General features: G+C 45.5%; 1 protein-coding gene across 6 annotated transcripts; it reads left to right on the forward strand.

The window, feature by feature from the left end:
- The first annotated feature begins 2,232 nt into the window (after positions 1-2,232).
- Positions 2,233-19,040, forward strand: ZNF641 (zinc finger protein 641). 6 transcript variants are annotated; one of them, XM_032143692.2, is made up of 6 exons: positions 2,233-2,366; positions 5,201-5,409; positions 5,976-6,067; positions 7,856-7,985; positions 8,622-8,735; positions 16,188-19,040. In XM_032143692.2, exons 2-6 carry the CDS (start codon positions 5,226-5,228, stop codon positions 16,262-16,264), a joined length of 597 nt encoding a protein of 198 aa, XP_031999583.1. In that variant the 5' UTR covers positions 2,233-2,366; positions 5,201-5,225; the 3' UTR covers positions 16,265-19,040. The 6 variants fall into 6 exon arrangements, with proteins under 6 accessions (XP_031999583.1, XP_031999580.1, XP_031999582.1 ...); XM_032143689.2 differs by lacking the exon at positions 16,188-19,040 and adding an exon at positions 9,613-13,213; XM_032143691.2 differs by lacking the exon at positions 2,233-2,366 and adding an exon at positions 2,881-3,106 and having other exon boundaries at positions 16,188-18,155.
- The last annotated feature ends 181 nt before the right edge of the window (positions 19,041-19,221 follow it).

The raw sequence follows: 19,221 nt of genomic DNA on the forward strand, positions 1-19,221 counted from the left end.
TTTTTTTTTTTGAGACAAAGTCTCACTCTGTTGCCCAAGCTGCAGTATTAGTGGCACGATCTCTGCTCACTGCAACTTCCACCTCCTGGGTTCAAGCGATTCTCCTGCCTCAGCCTCCCAAGTAGCTGGGACTACAGGCACACACCACCATGCCCAGCTAGAGACAGGGTTTCACTATGTTGGCCAGGCTGGTTTTGAACTCCTGACCTTGTGATCCGCCCGCCTATACCTCCCAAAATGCTGCGGTTACAGGCGTGAGCCACTGCGCCTGGCTTTTTCTTGTTTTTGGAAACAATCTCACACTGATTTGTTTCCCAAAACAGTAGAGGAGAGTTTGAGCTATTATAATATCTATCAGTTCTTTCCAAACATTCTTTTCAGGTAAAGTCAGGTTTAGGTACTTGGTTATGTTCAATTTAACTCTGTGTGACAGAGGCAATGCTGTGTCGACCAGCCCCCATTTCCTTTTCCACGAGGCACACATTCTTTACTTCCCAGCCACCCTGCTGGGTGGGGCCATGTGACCATGCGCATGAATTCTGGCTAAGGGAATGGGGTGAAAATGATACACACCACTTCCAGGACTGGCCCCTAATATCTCTGACAAGTTAACCACAGCCAGCCTCCCTTACCTGAGGGCCACAGATTTGACTACATTACCAAGGCCTCAGCATGGGAGAACCACCAAATGCAAGAAACCTGGTCCTTCAATGGACCTTGCAATTGGAATGCAAGAAGTACAGACCCTACCCTCTGGCCCAAACCAACTTGTTACCACACTGTGACTTGTATGAACGTAAGCCTTTATGGAGTTAAGCCCCGAGATACTGGTTTTGCTAGCCTACTCCAATTAACAACCTTATATTTATCACCAGTGGTAGCATAAGTGAAAAGAACCCCTGGACTTAGTTCCAGGACCCGGCATAAAAATTCTGGCTCTACTACTCCCCCGACATACCCCATGATCTGCTCCTAGAATATGCTCTATACTCTTCCCAACTGCGTGTCTACTGCATTTTCCTCTTTTTCATTAGACAGCCCCCCTGACTCTTCTCTGCCTCACGATTTCTGTCAGAGTAGGGGGCCTTCTCTGACCTCCGTCCCATACATGGTCACTTCTCTTTGCTTCAAGTGCAGCATACATTCCTCTGTTTTAGAATCTACTATGTTTTATTGCAAATATTTGTTGACATGTGCTTCCCCAGACTGTGAATCCTTTAACTCCCAGCATTTAGTTAAGTGTCTGGCACATGTAGAAAATAAATATGTATTGAAGGAATGATTGTCACATATGACCTTAAGTGAGTCACTTATTTTTTAAGTCTACTAAATAAAATTTTTCAAAACTGTTGTAATGATGAAATAAGGAATGTGAATGTGACTTGTAGGTTATAATCAGATTCTAAGAGCAATGGGTTTACTCACTGTTTGTAGGCCCTTCTCATCTTTTTCAGTCAAATCCATCTTAATGCTGCAAGGTAGCACTATCCAATAGAAATACAATGCAAGCCATATTTCTAATTTTAAGACTATTTGTAGCCACATTTAAAAAGTTAAAACCAGGTGAAATTAATTTTAATATATTTAACCCAATATACCCAAAATATCACTTTTTAAATTAAATCTTCTAAATCTTAGAACACATCTCTATTCAGACCAGCCACATTTCGAGAGCTCAGGTGTCACCTGCGGCTACGGCTCCCGCAAATGGGACCAGCAGCCGCAAGGCCTACTTCAGATAGCAACCTGACTTCCCCTCAGGCAGAATGAGTGACTCCTCCTCAGTGCTCTCTCAAGCCCTTTATCCTATCGTGAAAACTAGAGGGTACACTCCTTGAGGAATTCTAGACTCTTGTCTGGAGAAATCGCTCTCGGCCTCGGTTTGGCCTGTAACGGGAGGTTATGCAATTCCAGGTAATTGATGAACCCCTGAGGACAGAACTCCGTGGGAAGCCCAGTAGCCAGAGTGGAAAATGGTCAGTCAGGCAAGAGTGCGGGCAAGTGGCCACAGCAGGCTGCGATCCCGGCGCCCGCCGCCCTCCAAGCGCCTCGGGCCGTACCCTCCCCACGGCGGCGGGCGCGGAGGTCCCGGGTTCGCGTTCGGGGGCGCCTGAGCCGCAGCCCCGCCCCCTCCCGCCCTCCCACTCGTCTCCCTCCCACTCCCCGCGCCTCCGCCGCCGCCGAGCCCCGGAAGCGGGCGGGGATTTCCTGTGCCCGCCCCGCCCCGCCCGCGCCCGCCGGTCCGCCGTCTCCGCCTGTCGCTGGCTCCGCCGGCCGCCGGCTCCCAGACGCAAGCGGAGGGCGGAGGGGAGGGGCAGGCGGCGCCCGGGAGGGAGGCACCGGGCCGCGGGCCAAGCCGACCGGGGGTGAGTGGAGCCGGGCCGGAGGGAGCTGCGGCTGGAGGGAAGGACGCCTGTCTTCCCGGGGCGGCTGGTGGGGGCTCGGTCACCCATGGGGACTGGGAGGAGGATCGGTGCGTCTTCCGGGTTGCTGCCTTTCCCGGGGGTCTGACCTGCTGACATTCTGTGCCCGCCCCTCGCCCTGTCTCCCCGTGCCCATCGCAACTGTCAGGCCCTGCGGGCTCCTGCCGCTGTCACTCGCGCACAGGTTACCCCGTGGCTCCCTTTCTCTCCACTTGCTCATGCCCCAGCTCATGGGAAACCTGTTTTCTGACCTCACTTCCCCTGCTCCAGTTCTGCCTTGCTCGGATTCTCTGAAATCTGACCCTTTCCAGGGGCACTGTGACAAGAAGGAGGGAAGAAGCAACCTTACCCCTGAGCAGGCTCCCGTCCCGCCCATGCCCTACCCGTGGCAGGGGCCAGGGTTCTCTGATGGACGGAGCCAACTCGTCCGTGTGCCCTTGGGCTACTCATTTTTATAACATGGCCCCTTTTCTGTTCATCAGCACTGGCTGCAAAAACTTCCTTTTGCAGGTCCCTTGCTACCCATATGTGTGAAGAAAAGGGGGAAATGAAAGCCCTAGAACCCACACTCCAGTGGGCATGGGATCATCCTGGAACCAGGAGAAACGAGGTTAGGGCTACCACCTTAACCGCCCAGGTGCTGGCTCTGCGTGAACATCTTAGGAAATGCAAGCTGAGGACAGGTACCCATCCCATCTTTTGCTGAGATTTTTGCTAGCACTTCCACGGATTTCTGTCAGTGGTATAGAAAGGCTTACAGCTGGCCCAATGGGCTCTGCAGAAAAAGGCTTCCCATTAAGAGACTCTGCTACCTGGGGGAGATGGAGAAAGGATTTGAGACAAGTGTCCGGATATGTAGCTAGAGGTAAAGCCTTCAGGGAGGATTTGCACAGGAGCTAGAGAACCAGAAAGATGGGATGAAGAGGGAGAATTAGTGCCCTGTGTGTTAAAAGTGGATACAGGGCTGGAATTCAGAGAAGGGAGCTAAAATGGAAGTTTCCCTTTATTGCTTTAGCAAGAATTTTCCTTTCTCATGAAAAGTCTCCGAAAAGGAAACCTCCTAAGCTGGGAATCAGTCCAGGGTGCTCCCATGAGGCCCTGAGCCATCTTTGGACTTCTGAGATGAAAGGGGAATTTGTTTTTCCTGTGCATTGGGCTTAGGGTTCCCACCTACCTCTTTTGTCAAAGACAAATATGCAAGAAAATAGACGACTTGACATCTGTGATTACCTACCCTGGCCTTCAAGGTTCTTGCGAGTGTTATTGAAAGGATGTAAGTAAGCCAGGATAGTTACCAAGTTTCTGACTGCTGTTGGAAGCCTTTCACTGACTCTGACTGTTTGGATATTGAATAAGAATACCCAAAATATGTCGCTAAACAGAAAGAGATGCTGAGTCTCACATTATTTCTCCGCCATAAAGCCCTATCACAACAGAAGTGTGACTCATCCTGCTCTTAAGATGTCCAAAGAAAAAGAAGAGCCCACTATCTGGTATTGTACACTGCAGGATTATTAAGAATTAAAAAAATAATAACCTAAATCTCTTCTCTTGCAATCAAGACCCATTTTTTCTGTTTGACCTATATAGAAATAGAAGGGACCTCTGTTTTTATTCATTAGTAGCATCATTCATCAGCCTTCTTCTCCAGACAGAGAAAACTACATCCGACATTTTTAGCTTTCCCAGTGGCTGTACTTCCCATCACTTTCTTGACTTTGATGTTTTCTGATGAACACACACTGGCTTCACCATACGCTTCTTCCAAACTGAATATATTTTTCTCATGAGATCTGACTGGTGCCTGACAAATAAACGGCTTTGTTCTTCTGGGTCATGTTAGCAGCACTTCTTCCCCCCTTTTCCAGTTCTGGTTCAAACTCTTTCTGTTCCTTTTTACTTTTCCTGATTAAACTTCAGTTCCTCACTGACCAACAGTTTATCTTACTTTGGAGTCTTACACCTGCTTTCCAAGTTATTAGTTTTTCTACCATATTTACTACCTGTTCTCATTGGATGGTAGACCAAGTGCCTTTTTGTTGAGGCTTGTCCCAAGTGAGGTACCTTTTGGCTCAGCCTCATGATACAAACACGCCCCTTGGTTGGGACTTTTACCTATAGTAATCATTTCATTCTAAAATGATGAGACTGTGATTTGTGGCAGAAAATCCTCTGTGTGATTACATCCATCTTGTTGAGTGCAGGTATATGTGTATTTCTTCCTATATGTTTCCAAATTGCTTACTTTCCTGTTCTTCATGTGCTTGAAATTAAATGGATAGCCTTTGAATTTCCAGGACAGTTCTTTTTTTTTTTTATTATACTTTAGGTTTTAGGGTACATGTGCACAATGCGCAGGTTTGTTACATATGTATCCATGTGCTATGTTGATTTCCTGCACCCACTAACTCGTCATTTAGCATTAGGTGTATCTCCTAATGCTGTCCCTCCCCCCCGCCCAACCCCACAACAGTCCCCGTAGTGTGATGTTCAAATGAACTTCTTCTAACCTTCAGGTATATTCTGTTTCTATAATGAGGTCCACAAAATACCAGTTAGTGGCTTTGCTATGTAGCACCTGCCAATTTCTTAGTTCCTCCAAGAAGCTTGGTGCAGGCTCAGTTGATCGGAACACATCAAGCTTTTAAAGTTCATCTTCCAGCAAGCTCCTCCTGTCTAGTTTCATCTATTATCCCTGGGCCCGTTCTTCCTAACTCCCTTAGGAATATCACTCCTTTCCCATTTTCATGGGCATTGCTGATATGAATTTGTTCCAGGTCACAATTTGGGTCTGCAGCAAAAATGCTTTCAGAACAGACAGCAGCTCTGGGGACAGGATGGGAATCAATGAATGTACAGCTGGATGGAGCACAGCCCCAGGTGGAAAGGGGAAGCCAGGAAGAGGGGCCATGGAGAACAGCACCAGGACCTCTGGAGCACCTGTGCTGTGACCTTGAAGAGGAGCCACAGTCCCTTCAGGAGAAGGGTGAGAGCTCACAGAGTTTGTGGGAAGCACAGTGCATAGTCTCCTAATATTTGTTCCAAAAGTAGGGTTAAAAATCTCCAAATTGCCATGGACTAAATAGCATAACCTGTACCAGGACCAGCCCAGTCTTTCTGAGCCCTGGTCACAGGTACAGAATAGGCTCCTGAATTCAGCAAACCAGGCAACTGGGCTTCTCTTCTTTCTTCATAATTACTCCCTCCACATGCAAATGCATAATTAGTGATACTGAATGAGGGAGATGAAGGAAGTGACAGCAACCTGATTACTACTGTTGGATAACCCACTCAGTAAGATGTAATTTACTAGATGAAAATTACATTCAAGTACTGTAAATTCAAACTATAGCTAGTCTAACTAAAAGCCATCTGATACCCTTTCAGAATATTTTGAGTGATGGCCTTCTCATCTACATTTATGCATTTGAGTTTTACCAATGGGCATAGATACAGAAGATGTGACCCTTAAGCCTCTCCAAAATGGGGCCCAGGCCCCATTGAGAAAGGGTAGATAGTTATTCTCTAATGTTTCTTGTCTCTCCTTATCAGCTCAGTCTGCTCCCTGGGTTCCTGCAATCCCCCAGGAGGGGAACACTGGAGACTGGGAGATGGCAGCTGCACTTCTTGCAGCTGGATCACAGGTGAGCTCTGCTTCCCTTGGCATCTCCTGTGGTCCCATCACTGCTGCCTTTGTATTGCTTTCGCATCAGCCCATTGATGAGTTGGCTCACATGATCATCAATGGTATGTTCATCTTATAACTGAATAGATTCTATCCCTTTCCAAGGGGTCATAAGACCCTTGGAAAATTAAATGGAGCCACAAGAAAGGGAATTCCTTGAGGTTAGGGTTTTTTGGGGGTTTTTTTTTGTTTGTTTGTTTTTGAGACAGAATCTCACTGTGTTGCCCTGGCTGGAGTGCAGTGGTATGATCTTGGCTCCCTGCGACCTCCACCTTCTGGGTTCAAGCAATTCTCCTGCTTCAGCCTCCCAAGTAGCTGGGACTACTGGCACGTGCCACCACACCTGGCTAATTTTTGTGTTTTTAGTAGAGACAAGGTTTTGCCACGTTGGCCAGGCTGGTCTTGAACTGCTGACCTCAGGTGATCTGCCCACCTCAGCCTCCCAAAGTGCTGGGATCACACGTATGAGCCACCGTGCCTGGCCAAGGTTAGGGTTTTTAATGGATGGCTGTGTTTGTTATCCACAGGAGGATTTTAAGAATAATTAATTACCTTCCTTTAAGAAATAAATCTGGAAAGATTAGGAAAAGAGGACCTGAAGAAAGCTTAGAAGAACTTAAAGTGGAAGGATTGGGTAGATGAGGGAGCATTTATGGAAAAGAAGAGGAAGAAGGATATAAAGAGGGGCAGAGCTAGAGAGGAAAATAGGTTTAGATTCAGAAGGCAATAGGAGAGCTGTGGAAAGCTAATAATAATAGTGTTAGTACTAATAGAGTACACCCCCAGAGTGCTTATCATGTATGCCATTTTCTGGGTGCTTTATGTATATTAACTCATTTAATTCTGAGAACAACTCAGTTATCCAATTTTACAGATGAGAAAATGGGGCAGGGAGAGATTAAGGCACTTGTGTAGGTCATGCTGCGAGAAAGTGGCAAAGCGGAGTCACTTGGCTCCAGATTCTGAGCTCCTAACCACCATACTGTGCTGCCTAAAAATATAAAGATATGGCCAGGCGCGGTGGCTCATGCCTATAATCCCAGCACTTTGGGAGGCCGAGGTGGGCAAATCACAAGGTCAGGAGTTCGAGACCAGCCTGGCGAACATGGTGAAACCCCGTCTCTACTAACAACCCAAAAAGTAGCTGGGTGTAGTGGTGGGTGCCTGTAATTCCAGCTACTTGGGAGGCTGAGGCAGGAGAATCGCTTGAACCTGGGAGGTGGAGGTTGCAGCGAGCCAAGATTGCGCTACTGCACTCCAGCCCGGGCGACAGTGAGGACAGTGAGACTCTGTCTCAAAAAAAAAAAAAAAAAAAAATACATGCTGTGGCAAGGGAGGCAAGAAAGAATGTTTTATCTGTAGCATTTTGTGCTGATAGAAAAGGCAAGGTCCAGTGGAAGGAGGAGGAAATGGTACACAATTTCTTCATAAAAAGAGTAAGGCCAGGGAGAAGTGACTGAGTAGCTAAACAGAGAGGGTGATGAGTTTGTGGTGCCTCCAGCTTTTCATGGCCCCACTTGGGAAATTCCTCCAGTAACATTACACTTACTCACTCCTTGACCATCTACCTTTACTCCTCTCCTTATTTCCCTGTTACCAAAACTATGTGCCCTACCCAGGGACTTCTGGGCAGCTCTTTTCTCAGATCATTTCTCACCCTCTGTCCTCTACTAACTCAGCCTTTCATACTGAATCACATTTTCCTTAAAAAACAGCTGCTGACAGAAGATGCTACATTTTGTTTCAGGGCCTGGTAACCATCAAGGATGTGTCACTGTGCTTCTCTCAGGAGGAGTGGCGGAGCCTGGACCCCTCTCAGACAGACTTTTATGGAGAATATGTCATGCAGGAAAACTGTGGGATAGTAGTCTCTCTGAGTAAGCATGACCTTCTCCAGCCACTAGAAGATTGTACTCTGGGAGGACGGAGCCATCTGCTTCAGGGCTATTGGATAGTGTCTGTCTAGGACTCTTTCTGTGGCAGGGAATCTGTCTATGCTTCCACCAGAGAAAGAACACTAGGGCCAATCCCAAGAGAATGAGAGTAAAGCATCATTAAAAAAAAAAAGTAAAAAAGCAAATGATGCTGAATTGTGGAGTAAAGAACTTGAGGCTTTTCTTGGTTGAGAATTAGGAGGTTCTCACAAAGCAGAGGGAACTGGAACTGGGTCCTTGTAAACTTGGGAACCATATAGAGGAAGACAGGGATGCAGGGGGTAGGACTGTGGTAGTAGGACTAAAGTGAAGTTATGCCCAGAAAGGCCAGTTGGGCTAGAAGTATCTGAGTGGAAGAAAACAGGTTCATCGGGAAGGAGAGTGATTTTCTAGGCAGAGAAGAGGGACTTAACAGAAATAGGTGGGGGAAGAGGTTGGGGTGGGGATATGTTTCTTTCTTGACCTTCTTTTGTCTAGAGTTCCAAACAATAGGAAACAGTTTTTTGTATGTTTTTTTTTCAGAAATACAGAATTGCTGTTGAACTAATTGACAGCTCTATTTTCCTTTCCCACGAGCAGGATTTCCAATTCCCAAACTGGACATGCTTTCTCAACTAGAAGGAGGAGAAGAACAATGGGTCCCTGACCCCCAGGACTTAGAGGAGAGGGACATTCTGAGGGTCACATACACAGGTAAGAACCTAGAATAGGCTTTCAGCCACTTCCTTCACAGTTCAGGGCATCATCATTCCATGTTTGTTTAATCCCTCCTCTGCCTCAGAGAGTTCCAGAGACGAAAGGTTTAGAGATTTTTTTCTTCAAAAGCAAGGGAGTGTAACAGAATGGTATAGCAGGCACTTTGTGGATTTGAATTCTGGGCTGTACTTGTGGGACCTTGGAAAAGTAATAAAACTCCCTTTGGTTTCTTTGTCTGTAAATTATTGTGAAAATTAAATATACGAATATATTAGAATAGTAGGATAGAACAGTGCCAAGCACATAATAAGCACTCAGTAAATGTTAGTTGTTGTTATTGTTGATATTGTTGTCAACCTCCCACCCATTTCAGGAATGCCTTGAGGATTGCCGACAGGTGTCATTCAGCCAGTGACAATTGCGGCACATTCTGTAATTCTCTCCATCTATGCTTAGATAGAAAGATGCTGATTAATAGTAATATATAGTAGTAAATAAATAATGGTAATAAATAATAACAATAACAATAACATATACCATTTACTAAGTACTTAAACTATGTGCAGGTTCTGTGCTATCTATCTTATAACCACCTGAGAGAGAGGTATTATTCCAATTTAAAAGAAGAAATGAAGGTTTAGAGAAGTTAAGTGGGAAAGCTGAGATTCCATCTTGGGTAATCTGCCTCCTAAGCCTAGGCTTTTAACCTCTATATCTATTGCACTATCTTGTACGACATTAGACTATGTTCTCTCAGCCCTTCTGGGGTCAAGTCTGGGCCCTGGCAGGTATCAGACAACCTCATTTGTGACTTAGGCCTCAAGCACTCTCTTGTGACTCTTCTCTTGGGGTTGGTATTTCCCCTTCTCCACAGGAGATGGAAGTGAGCATGAGGGGGATACCCCTGAACTAGAAGCAGAACCTCCCAGAATGTTATCCAGCGTGTCTGAAGATACTGCTCTCTGGAACCCAGAGCATGATGAGAGCTGGGATTCCATGCCCAGGAGCTCCAGAGGAATGCTCCTGGGGCCCCCTTTTCTTCAGGAAGATAGTTTCTCAAACCTGCTGTGTAGCACAGAGATGGATTCCCTGTTAAGACCTCACACGTGCCCCCAGTGTGGGAAACAGTTTGTATGGGGCTCCCACCTTGCCAGGCATCAACAAACACACACTGGGGAGAGGCCCTACAGCTGCCTCAAGTGTGAGAAGAGCTTTGGGCGAAGACATCACCTCATCAGGCACCAGAAAACCCACCTACATGACAAGCCCAGCAGGTGCTCTGAGTGTGGTAAGAATTTCCGATGCAACTCCCACCTGGCCAGCCACCAGAGAGTGCATGCAGAAGGCAAATCCTGCAAAGGCCAAGAGGTTGGAGAGAGCCCTGGTACAAGGAAACGGCAGCGTGCCCCACCAGTGCCAAAGTGTCACGTGTGCACTGAATGTGGGAAGAGCTTTGGCCGAAGGCACCACCTTGTGAGACACTGGCTGACCCACACTGGGGAGAAGCCCTTCCAGTGCCCTCGCTGTGAGAAGAGCTTTGGCCGAAAACATCACCTGGACAGGCACCTGCTGACCCACCAGGGACAAAGTCCCCGGAACAGCTGGGACAGAGGAGCATCTGTCTTTTGAAATCTGTTTCCACTACAGCTATAGTCAAGTCTTATCAGCTGGTGCTACCAGAAGTCACTGCCAGGGCTGCCGTTCTCCTGAACCCCAGTGGCCAGAATCATAAGCCCTGACCCCATCCCTAGAAAGATGAGGTCCCAGCAATGGCCAGAGCATTTCTCACCAGTTCTATGAGATAGCACATAAAAATAGAGTTCTTTCGGCAAAACTTTTGGGAAGCAATGCATCCTACATGGGCTGATATTCAGCCTGAGCTATTCTCAAGAGAAGAGTGGTACTGGCAGTTTACGGCTGAAATCCATTGATTGGTTGCAGTCTACGCTATACTAGTTGTTAAACATTTTGAGTATCACTCTTGCATACTGTTACTATTGTATTTTCTCTATATATAGAGAAAGGCCATTTTAGAAGATTAAAGGCTCTGAAAATTTCTGCAGCAGACCAAACTGAAGTTCCTATTAATGCAGTGTTTCCTAAATGTATTTGACCTCAGTATCCTTTCTATTTACATCCCACAGAACTGGTGACTATGAAACACTCTGGTGAACACTGGGTTAGAGAGTAATGAGGAAACAAGAGACAGTGATCAGGCATCCAGAGCCCCCTTTTTTATCCATATAAAAGCCAGGGGGGGCCAGGCCTTGTTCCTGTGTGGGTCTGTCTTCCTTACGCCAATCAGCAGTATATACATCACCTCTCACCCTCACCTGCTGAAAAACATAACCTTTTTACCTGTTATTCCTACTCCCTTCATCCAGCACATACATATATCCAGCTGAGAGATCACACTACAAGGCTAAGAGATGACCTAATACCCCCAAATAACCCAGGCCCATACAGAAAAAAAAAAAAAAAACAAAACAAAACAACTTTATCCCCTTGAACAGACCCCTCTCTCCTCTTGACTGTCTTTATGTGTCTGTGTATTTGTGTGCAGGGTCTTTGAAGAGAGCATGCTATGTGCAAACTGTACAAGCTAGGTTTTCTAGGGGCTGTGTTCTGGGGATGAGGGTAGTGGGGATTATATGGGGTTTTTTCTTTGTTTCAAGACAGGAAGCAGTCTGATTAAGGGAGCACTAGTGGAAGGGTTAAATGACAGGTTGAGTACAAAGCTTTCCCAGTACTGCTGAGATTAAGACAATTGTGGATGTGTATGTCTAGGTCTGAATCTCTGGGCTGCAGATTGCTTTTACCTGGGCAGAGAAAAAGAAGCCTTTGGGGAGGTGAGCTGTTTCTTGTTGATTTAAGGCAAGAGGCACATAGAAACTTTGTATTGAGTGGGGATTTTGTTTTAAGTGCTGGAAAATTAGGGCAGGAATTACGTGTTTGCAAGTTGTTGCCATCACTCGTTTGACTTTGACTGCCTCATCAAGGGGGAAGAGTTATTCTTGAAGATCTCATTCTCCCAGAAACAGAACTTTAGGGGAAATGGCTGTGGCTTGGCTTTTCAGCTGATGCAGGGTAATAAGCTTTCTGGTTGGTTTTCCTTCCAATTCTGGAAAGGTGTCCACACTAAGACCCTTAACTCTAGGGCTTGCATAAGTATTCTAGCATCGTTAGTTGATGAGTTGGTCATTGTTTCTCTTTATCAATAATTGTGTTAATACCAATCTTATAATTTAAAAATTATCTTGTATGTAAGAGCAATTCGGGGTTAGGGAGGAAGAGGAGCAAAGTGGGATATTTTCTCTTTAATGCTTAGATACTGTTTCTTCCCTAAGATGTGTTTCTCAACCACAATTGGTGGAATGAACCAGAGAGGCAAGAGGAAGTGAATTGCACCAATTTAGTTAGCGACTGTGCCTTTTGCAGGAAAAACTGGGTGAATCACAGCTTCTCAGAGTCCTGGACTCAACTAGAATTGAAGATAGACTTATTTTGCTGACTGGGCTTCTTAGAGTTTATGTGACTTGAACAGCTTGGCCCCTGCCTCCCTTCTGCTACTGTGAACAGCCTTCCTTCTTCCTTCATTCTTCCTGGAATGCACTTCTCTTGCTTATGATCCTATGAATAAGGCAAAATGGCCGGCCTTTGTAAGGCAGGTCTTGCCCTGGCTTCTCAGAAACAGGAGCATTTTAGGATCAGTATTAGGAGATGCCCCAGGGAGTAAGAAAGTATTGGGTTCAGTGATAAATCTGGACTCTGACACTTCTTTTACTCTCCCTCTTTAATACTAAAAGCTCTGCATAAGCAATGGTTTAGAACCTATCTTGGGTACAGACCTGTTGAATCTGACAGAAACCAGAAATGCACTTTTGAGAAAAAGACATTTGTAATTCACTCAGTTTTCCATACACATTTAGCAGGTTCAAAGCCCATCTGTGGAATCCCTAAACTGCCTTCAAAGAAAGGGAGTTCCCCGATCTAAAATGGTCATTATATATTTGTGTCAAGAATTAGAAGGCAAGGGTCACTAAATATTTTAAGGATTAAGGTACCAGAGGCATCAGTGTATAAGGATAGAGTCTGGTCTTTAATTACGACAAGGGTATTGCTTACATTCTACTCCCTGGTTTTCAAAAAGATCTGACATGCTAACAAATCCAGCTCCTCACAAATCTTGTTTGAAGGACTTGTGGGAAGTGATATTCCTTACTATTAGATCACACCCCTTATAACTACATGTTAACGTCCAGCCTTTTGTCTGTTTGAGTAATTGTAGGGATAGAAAGTGAAGCCCCCAGAGTTAGGTGCAAGTATAGCACCCAGCTGAAAGGCATCATGGAGTCTAAGGGCCTTCTACAGAAGGGGCAATCCTTTGGGTTATTTCTGGTGTACCACTGTCTTCTCTACCTCGGTCCAACACCACCTCTCTTGGACGAAAAATAAAACAAGCAACAGCCATCAGATGAGTGAATAGATTTGAATGATTTTTCCCACAGGGAATCAGCCCCAAACGTTCATGTTTCACCCCATCCCCTTTAAATAAAAACAGTCTCTATGTTCTCTTTGGGCAAAATGTAAAACAGGGACATCATCTTCAGGAACCTGTCACATTTTTCCATCTGTGGTGCCTCCACCCTATTCTGAGTATCCTCCCCTTTCCACCCAATGTAGTATTTTTCAAAGAATCCCTTGCATAGGAGACTGTAACCGAAAGTGTTAGCTTTTCACAAGGCTATTTACACTTTAAGCCTTAGTTCTAATTGTGGAAGGAAAAACTTTTCCCTTGTCAAAGTAATGTTACGGCTTCAGAGAACTAAAGAGGTGATAATTTGGGACAAAATTCCTCCCTTTCCAACATTCCTGCAATCAAACCACTGTTTCCTATTTCCATCAAGGGCAGGTCCTGACTCAGAACTAGAAAGGCCAGAAGGCCAGTTCTTTCCATCTCTGTATTAGGATGAATTCACTGAATGGGAGTGGGTGGGGCTGGGCAATATCAGAAAAGTGAAATCCCTTCCTTTAGATCCTTAGAGAGCCTGAGCTAGCAAAATTTTCCTCTTCCCTTGTGAGCCATACCAAACTGTGGCTCTCAAAATTTGGTCTTTGGGCCAGCAGCATAAATATCACCTGGAAACTTGTTTGAAATGCAAATTCTTAGCCCCCGCCCCAGGAGAACTACTGAATCAGAAACTTGGGAAGGAGCTCAACATTCAGTCTTTTAACTAAATGCCCTCCAGGATGTGTGATATAAGCTAAAGTTCGAGAACCACTGGCTAGGGGATTCATATTTCACGCAGTGGTACCTCACCCTTTTCGGATGGATCTTCACTCTCCTGTTGTCAGGTTTATTCTCTGTAGTCTCACTAGGCTAGACCTCAGTTCCATTCCCCTTAGTGGCAAGGTCTTCTTCCACTCTTAACTCAGTAAAAGAACTGGGGCTAGTCACCAATATCAGAAACTATGGGGGGCGGGGGGCAACTACCAAGCTCCTATGATTGATTGGGGCTGGGGCTTCCAATATGGGCACTGAGGATACTTGGGTCCAGAAATCTGGAAGGACAGAAAGGAATAAACAACTCAAAGATGGAAAATCCAATGTAAAACTGAAAAACTGATATCCAAGGAAATGATTCCCCTTTGCTTTGTCCTTTTCACTGGCTCTTCTAATAAGAGGCAGGTGGAGTGGGCATCTAGCACAAAGGTAGAGTAATGCCTACCATGCCAAACCCTTAAGAACCCATGTTTTCCAACATAAAAATTGGATTAGAGACCAATGAGGGGTCATGGAAGGAATTTCTAACCATGATTTGGCATACCCTATGGGCAAGGGCAGCAGGAACATCAGAGTCCCCAGGGCATAAGAGAGAACTAGGTTTTTCTAGTAAGATTTGACACAAGCAAGATTTAAATCCAGACTCTGCTTACTAGGTAGAGGTTGTAACCAGTGAAGCCATGATGCCCAAAATGCATTCTGCTGCTTAGAAGATTCTGACAGATTCAGGCTGTGGGGAAGAATCTGCCTTGCAGTCTCTGACCCTGCTACCTCCTCCAGTTCCTCTCCCAGGTGCACCTATGAGGACAGACTGAACTGAGTTATAAATCTGCCCACAGGTCTTCTCCAAGGTCAAAAGATTAGACCCCAAGGCTGAGACTTTCTTCAACTCCAGGCCTCGTGCTCTCTCCCTCTTTCCTGCCACCACCTCCTTTTTCCCAACAGGCAGCATTCTTCCTCTACTCTTTGTTCCTACTCTTTTTCAGATTTTTTTGTTTGTTTGAATTTTGCCTTGTTCTGACTGAGCAATAACATGCCCTTCCAAGGGCATTTGTTCTCTCCAACCCCCATTCCTTCTTCCATTCTAGTTTATCTCTTCAAGCTTCTGGCCAATTCTGTTTCATCATGAGCCCACTTACTACCTATTCCTCTGCCTACTGTCCAGTTTCTTTTCTATCAGCTTTAAGCCTACTAAGCAGGGGTCAATTCATACTTCCCACTCTCATCCTCCAAATTCTTGGCTTGGCTATAGCAATTCATCAGCCACCTCACCGCTCTGCCCCTTTCTCATACACACCCCCACAGGACACCACCACTACTCCACCCCCTGCCTAGTACTGCCAAATCTGGCCCCTCTACTCCATTCCCTAGAGGTTCTTCTTCCTGTCAGGTAACTTCCAAAGTTGTTTTCCACTTTTCACCATTTTTAATTTACTTCCTTCCAGTCTCCTGTGACTCCTGAGAATCAAACTCTCAATTCTTTTTTTTTTTTTTTTTTTTGAGACGGAGTCTCGCTCTGTCGCCCAGGCTGGAGTGCAGTGACGTGATCTCGGCTCACTGCAAGCTCCGCCTCCCAGGTTGACGCCATTTTCCTGCCTCAGCTTCCCGAGTAACTGGGACTACAGGTGCCCATCACCACGCCTGGCTAATTTTTTTTTTTGTATTTTTTTTTAGTAGAGACGGGGTTTCACCGTGTTAGCCAGGATGGTCTCGATCTCCTGACCTCGTGATCCGCCTGCCTTGGCCTCCCAAAGTGCTGGGATTACAGGCCTGAGCCACCGCACCCAGCCCAAACTCTCAATTCTATAAGCAATTTTTTGTGTCCTTATTATGTGCCAGGCACTGGCAATTTCAGGCCTGGGAGATCAAATGTGACCCTTGCTCCTGCTCTCAGTGTGTTCTTCAGCCAAGCCCTCCCCCACCACCACTTTCCTGCCTTGTCTCTTGCCACCAGGCACCTGGGCATCCTCTTCCAGGAAACTTTGGGGATGAATGCCCACTTGCCAGGCAGCCCAACTGCTCCGTGCCTATCAGATTTCTAGCCATTATCTGAATTGGTTCCTTCTGATGAACTGTGAACTTCCTTGGGTTACCCAACAGGGGACTTATGGTCCCTGTCAGTTGAATAAAAGATGTATTGGCTGTGTCACTTATTTCTTTTCTAGGTCTTCTCCTTCACTTTTCCCTCCATTCCTGCTCTTTGCTCCTGACAAAAAGACTACCACAGAACGGGGGAAGATAAGTCGCAGAATCTTCTGAGAACCACCTCATCTCACTGCCTGAAACATAAGCCACCAGACGCAACAGGTTGGGCCTCGCCACCTCTCTCTGGCATCCTGGTCCCCATGTGATGCTCCTGAGTCAGCCAGACACTCGATCCAACCTGGAGAGGCTGGAGGATTGGGCTGGTGGTCTGCTCCCAGGGAGCACTTCAGCGGCAGACTGCTGAGCAGGGCCAGGACTAGGGAGATCGCCCAGCACGAGTTTAAGGAGACCCTCAGTTTCAAGGCCCTGAAAGGGCTGACCTTGCTCTTGAAGATCTGTGAGTGCTGAGCTCCAGTCTGAAGCCACCAAGTGGTGGCAGCAGTGAGTGTGACTTGACCCCTTAGAGGCATGTTTCCAATAACTGGATATTCCTGGGATTGAGAGGATAGGGTAGGAAATGGTTGTGGGAGAAAACATGGAAAAGCAGGTGTGGAGGTAGGGTCGGAAGCCACTGTCCATTAACTCAGTGAGAAAGCCTCCCCTCTTGGACAGGAAGGGCCTGTGTTGAGTGAAACTCAAAGGCGTGGCTCTTCCTCTACAGGAGTTGCCTTAAAAAGCCTCAAGCCTATTGCTTAGGGGATGATCTTCAGATGCCTTGCAGCTTTCCTTACCCCAGCCAGATTGTTTTGTTGCCCCTGGGCCTCATAAGTTTCCTTATTTTCTTGTGTTTACTCTCGCTTCCCTTCAGTCACTTGGAGTCAGTCTTTTCCATCACCAAAAAGGGAAGGAGGTAAGGGAATTGAGAAAAGGGAAAAGAGAAACACAGCCACTATGACTGTCCACTAGCTAGAAATCTGGCAGGCACGGGGATGGTATAAACTCCCACCAACACTGTATATGAGTGCCTTACCAGTAGAGTAGGCTCTCAAACATTTGGATTTTTGCCCATCTGATTAAAAATACTATTTTTTTGGTATTAATGTATAGTATAGTTTAAACATGCATTTCTAAATTGGACCTTTTCATGTTTTTTAAAAGGACATTTTTGTTTCTGTTAAGTGTTTTTCAAACAACCATTGAATATTTGTTCTAGAGGTCATCGAACATTCGTTACAACTCAAGTCCAACAATGATGTGATCAGCATTATACTAAGCAGTTGAGGTAAAAGAAAAGCAAAAAATTGAGGTAACGGTCATTCAATTTGCTCTGACTAAAGTTAAATACCCAAATGTAACACTCAAATGTGAGCTCAGAAAAGTGGAGATTATGTTTTATCCATTTTAGTATTCTCAGCACAGGGCCTAGAATCTTGCAGGCACTTAGTCATTAAGGAATGAATATTCAGGATGAGATTAGCTGTTCTTGGGAATGCTGCTGGTTGAGTACCCAGCCAACATTATGATCTTCATAATCTTGGTAGTTTGCTAATGAGATATGGTCATTTCTTATATTTCATTGGAGTACAGCCACCCTAAAGCTTATCAATGAAAAATAATCTGAAATGAGCATTGTTAGCTATATAAGGTCAAGGTCTGGGTCTCTCATGTCTGCTACTGTTCCTGCATATGGTGGGCACTTAATAAATTGGATACATTTTGCTGAATGAATGAAAGTTTAAAATGAAGAAACCATCATAAAATATAAGTGTGATGATTTTTAGGAAATCTAGAAAACAAATTGTTCCCAGTATCATTCCCATCCTACCTTAGAGGAAAAAGGCTAATACTAGACCACCTAGTATTGCAGCCTTCTTACTCCTTAGTTTAGCAAGGTCTGAGTTCTTGTCCCATGACCAAGAAGAAGGCAAGCAGACACCAGAGAGTGAGTAAGGCAGAGTAGAATTTACTAAGGAACAGAAAAGCTCTTAGCAGCAAGAGGGGACTCAAAAGTGGGTTGCCAGAAAGGAGGCTGAGTTCCGGGTTTTTTATGTGGCAAAAGAAGTCTTCTGTGGGTTCTGTCATGATGGGAGGGGTAAAGTTCCCCCAGGGGTGTTGCACCATAGTGACTCCATCTTGGTTATTACCCAAGCACCTTAGCGAAACCCATGGTGGCAGGGAGGCACCCAAACCACAGTGCTAATGATATTACAATTAGCTCTGGGTCATGTTCAGGACATTTAGTTGATTTATGGTGCCTGTGCCTAAGTTGGGACAGTCCCTTCTGAGCAGACATCCTGGTATAAGAGGAAATTCTTAACCACATTTCCATCTGCTAGTTACACCATAGGGATGGTACAGATGCGGTCCCACCAGCGCTGTCTCTCTCCCGAGAACCTCCCTATCTACCTAGCCAGCCTCTAATTGCCTCCTCTCTCACTGGTTCTTTAGGTAAAAACATCCTAAGACTATAAAGGGGGTAATACATCTGGCTATAATCAGGGCAGTTGATTAACTTTATTCTAATCGTGTTCAATAGACAATGTTTGATTTTCTCGTTGTCTCTGTTCAGAGGCATTCTTCCACTCGCATTCACATGCATAATAAAATTAATTACAACATGGGGAAATATCAACTTCTGATCATCTATAGATCAGATGATGCTGCAAGAATTCTGCGTTTACTAGGCTTTGCATAGGCTTAAAGCAGTGATTCTCAAGGGTGTGAAAGGGTAAATATTAGCATCACTTAAGGGTAGTTTTTTGGTGTTTTTTGTTTTTTGTTGGTCTGTTTTAAATACACATATCCTGTTGCCCCTTGTAGGAGATATAAGACTCTCCTGAGGAAAAGCTTGGTCAGGTATACCTGGAGAAAGCTCCCAGGAGGTTCTAATACCTTCCCACTGCCACTTTTACCTCTTTAAGAATAAAAAGTACTTCCCAGCCGCTTCCATGTCCCCATTCCTTTGACTTCGGCTGAAAACAGCTACTCCTTTCCTTGCATCAGCTACTTTGATGTTTTACTTCCCTAGGAATCATTTGTGTCCTGTCAGCCTATGGCATGAGAACTACTCCTGCACTGTTCTTAACCCCTGCATTCAGAACTAAAATCACACAT

Source organism: Hylobates moloch, unplaced genomic scaffold, assembly GCF_009828535.3.
Source record: "Hylobates moloch isolate HMO894 unplaced genomic scaffold, HMol_V3 SCAFFOLD_22, whole genome shotgun sequence".
Lineage (NCBI taxonomy): Eukaryota > Metazoa > Chordata > Mammalia > Primates > Hylobatidae > Hylobates > Hylobates moloch.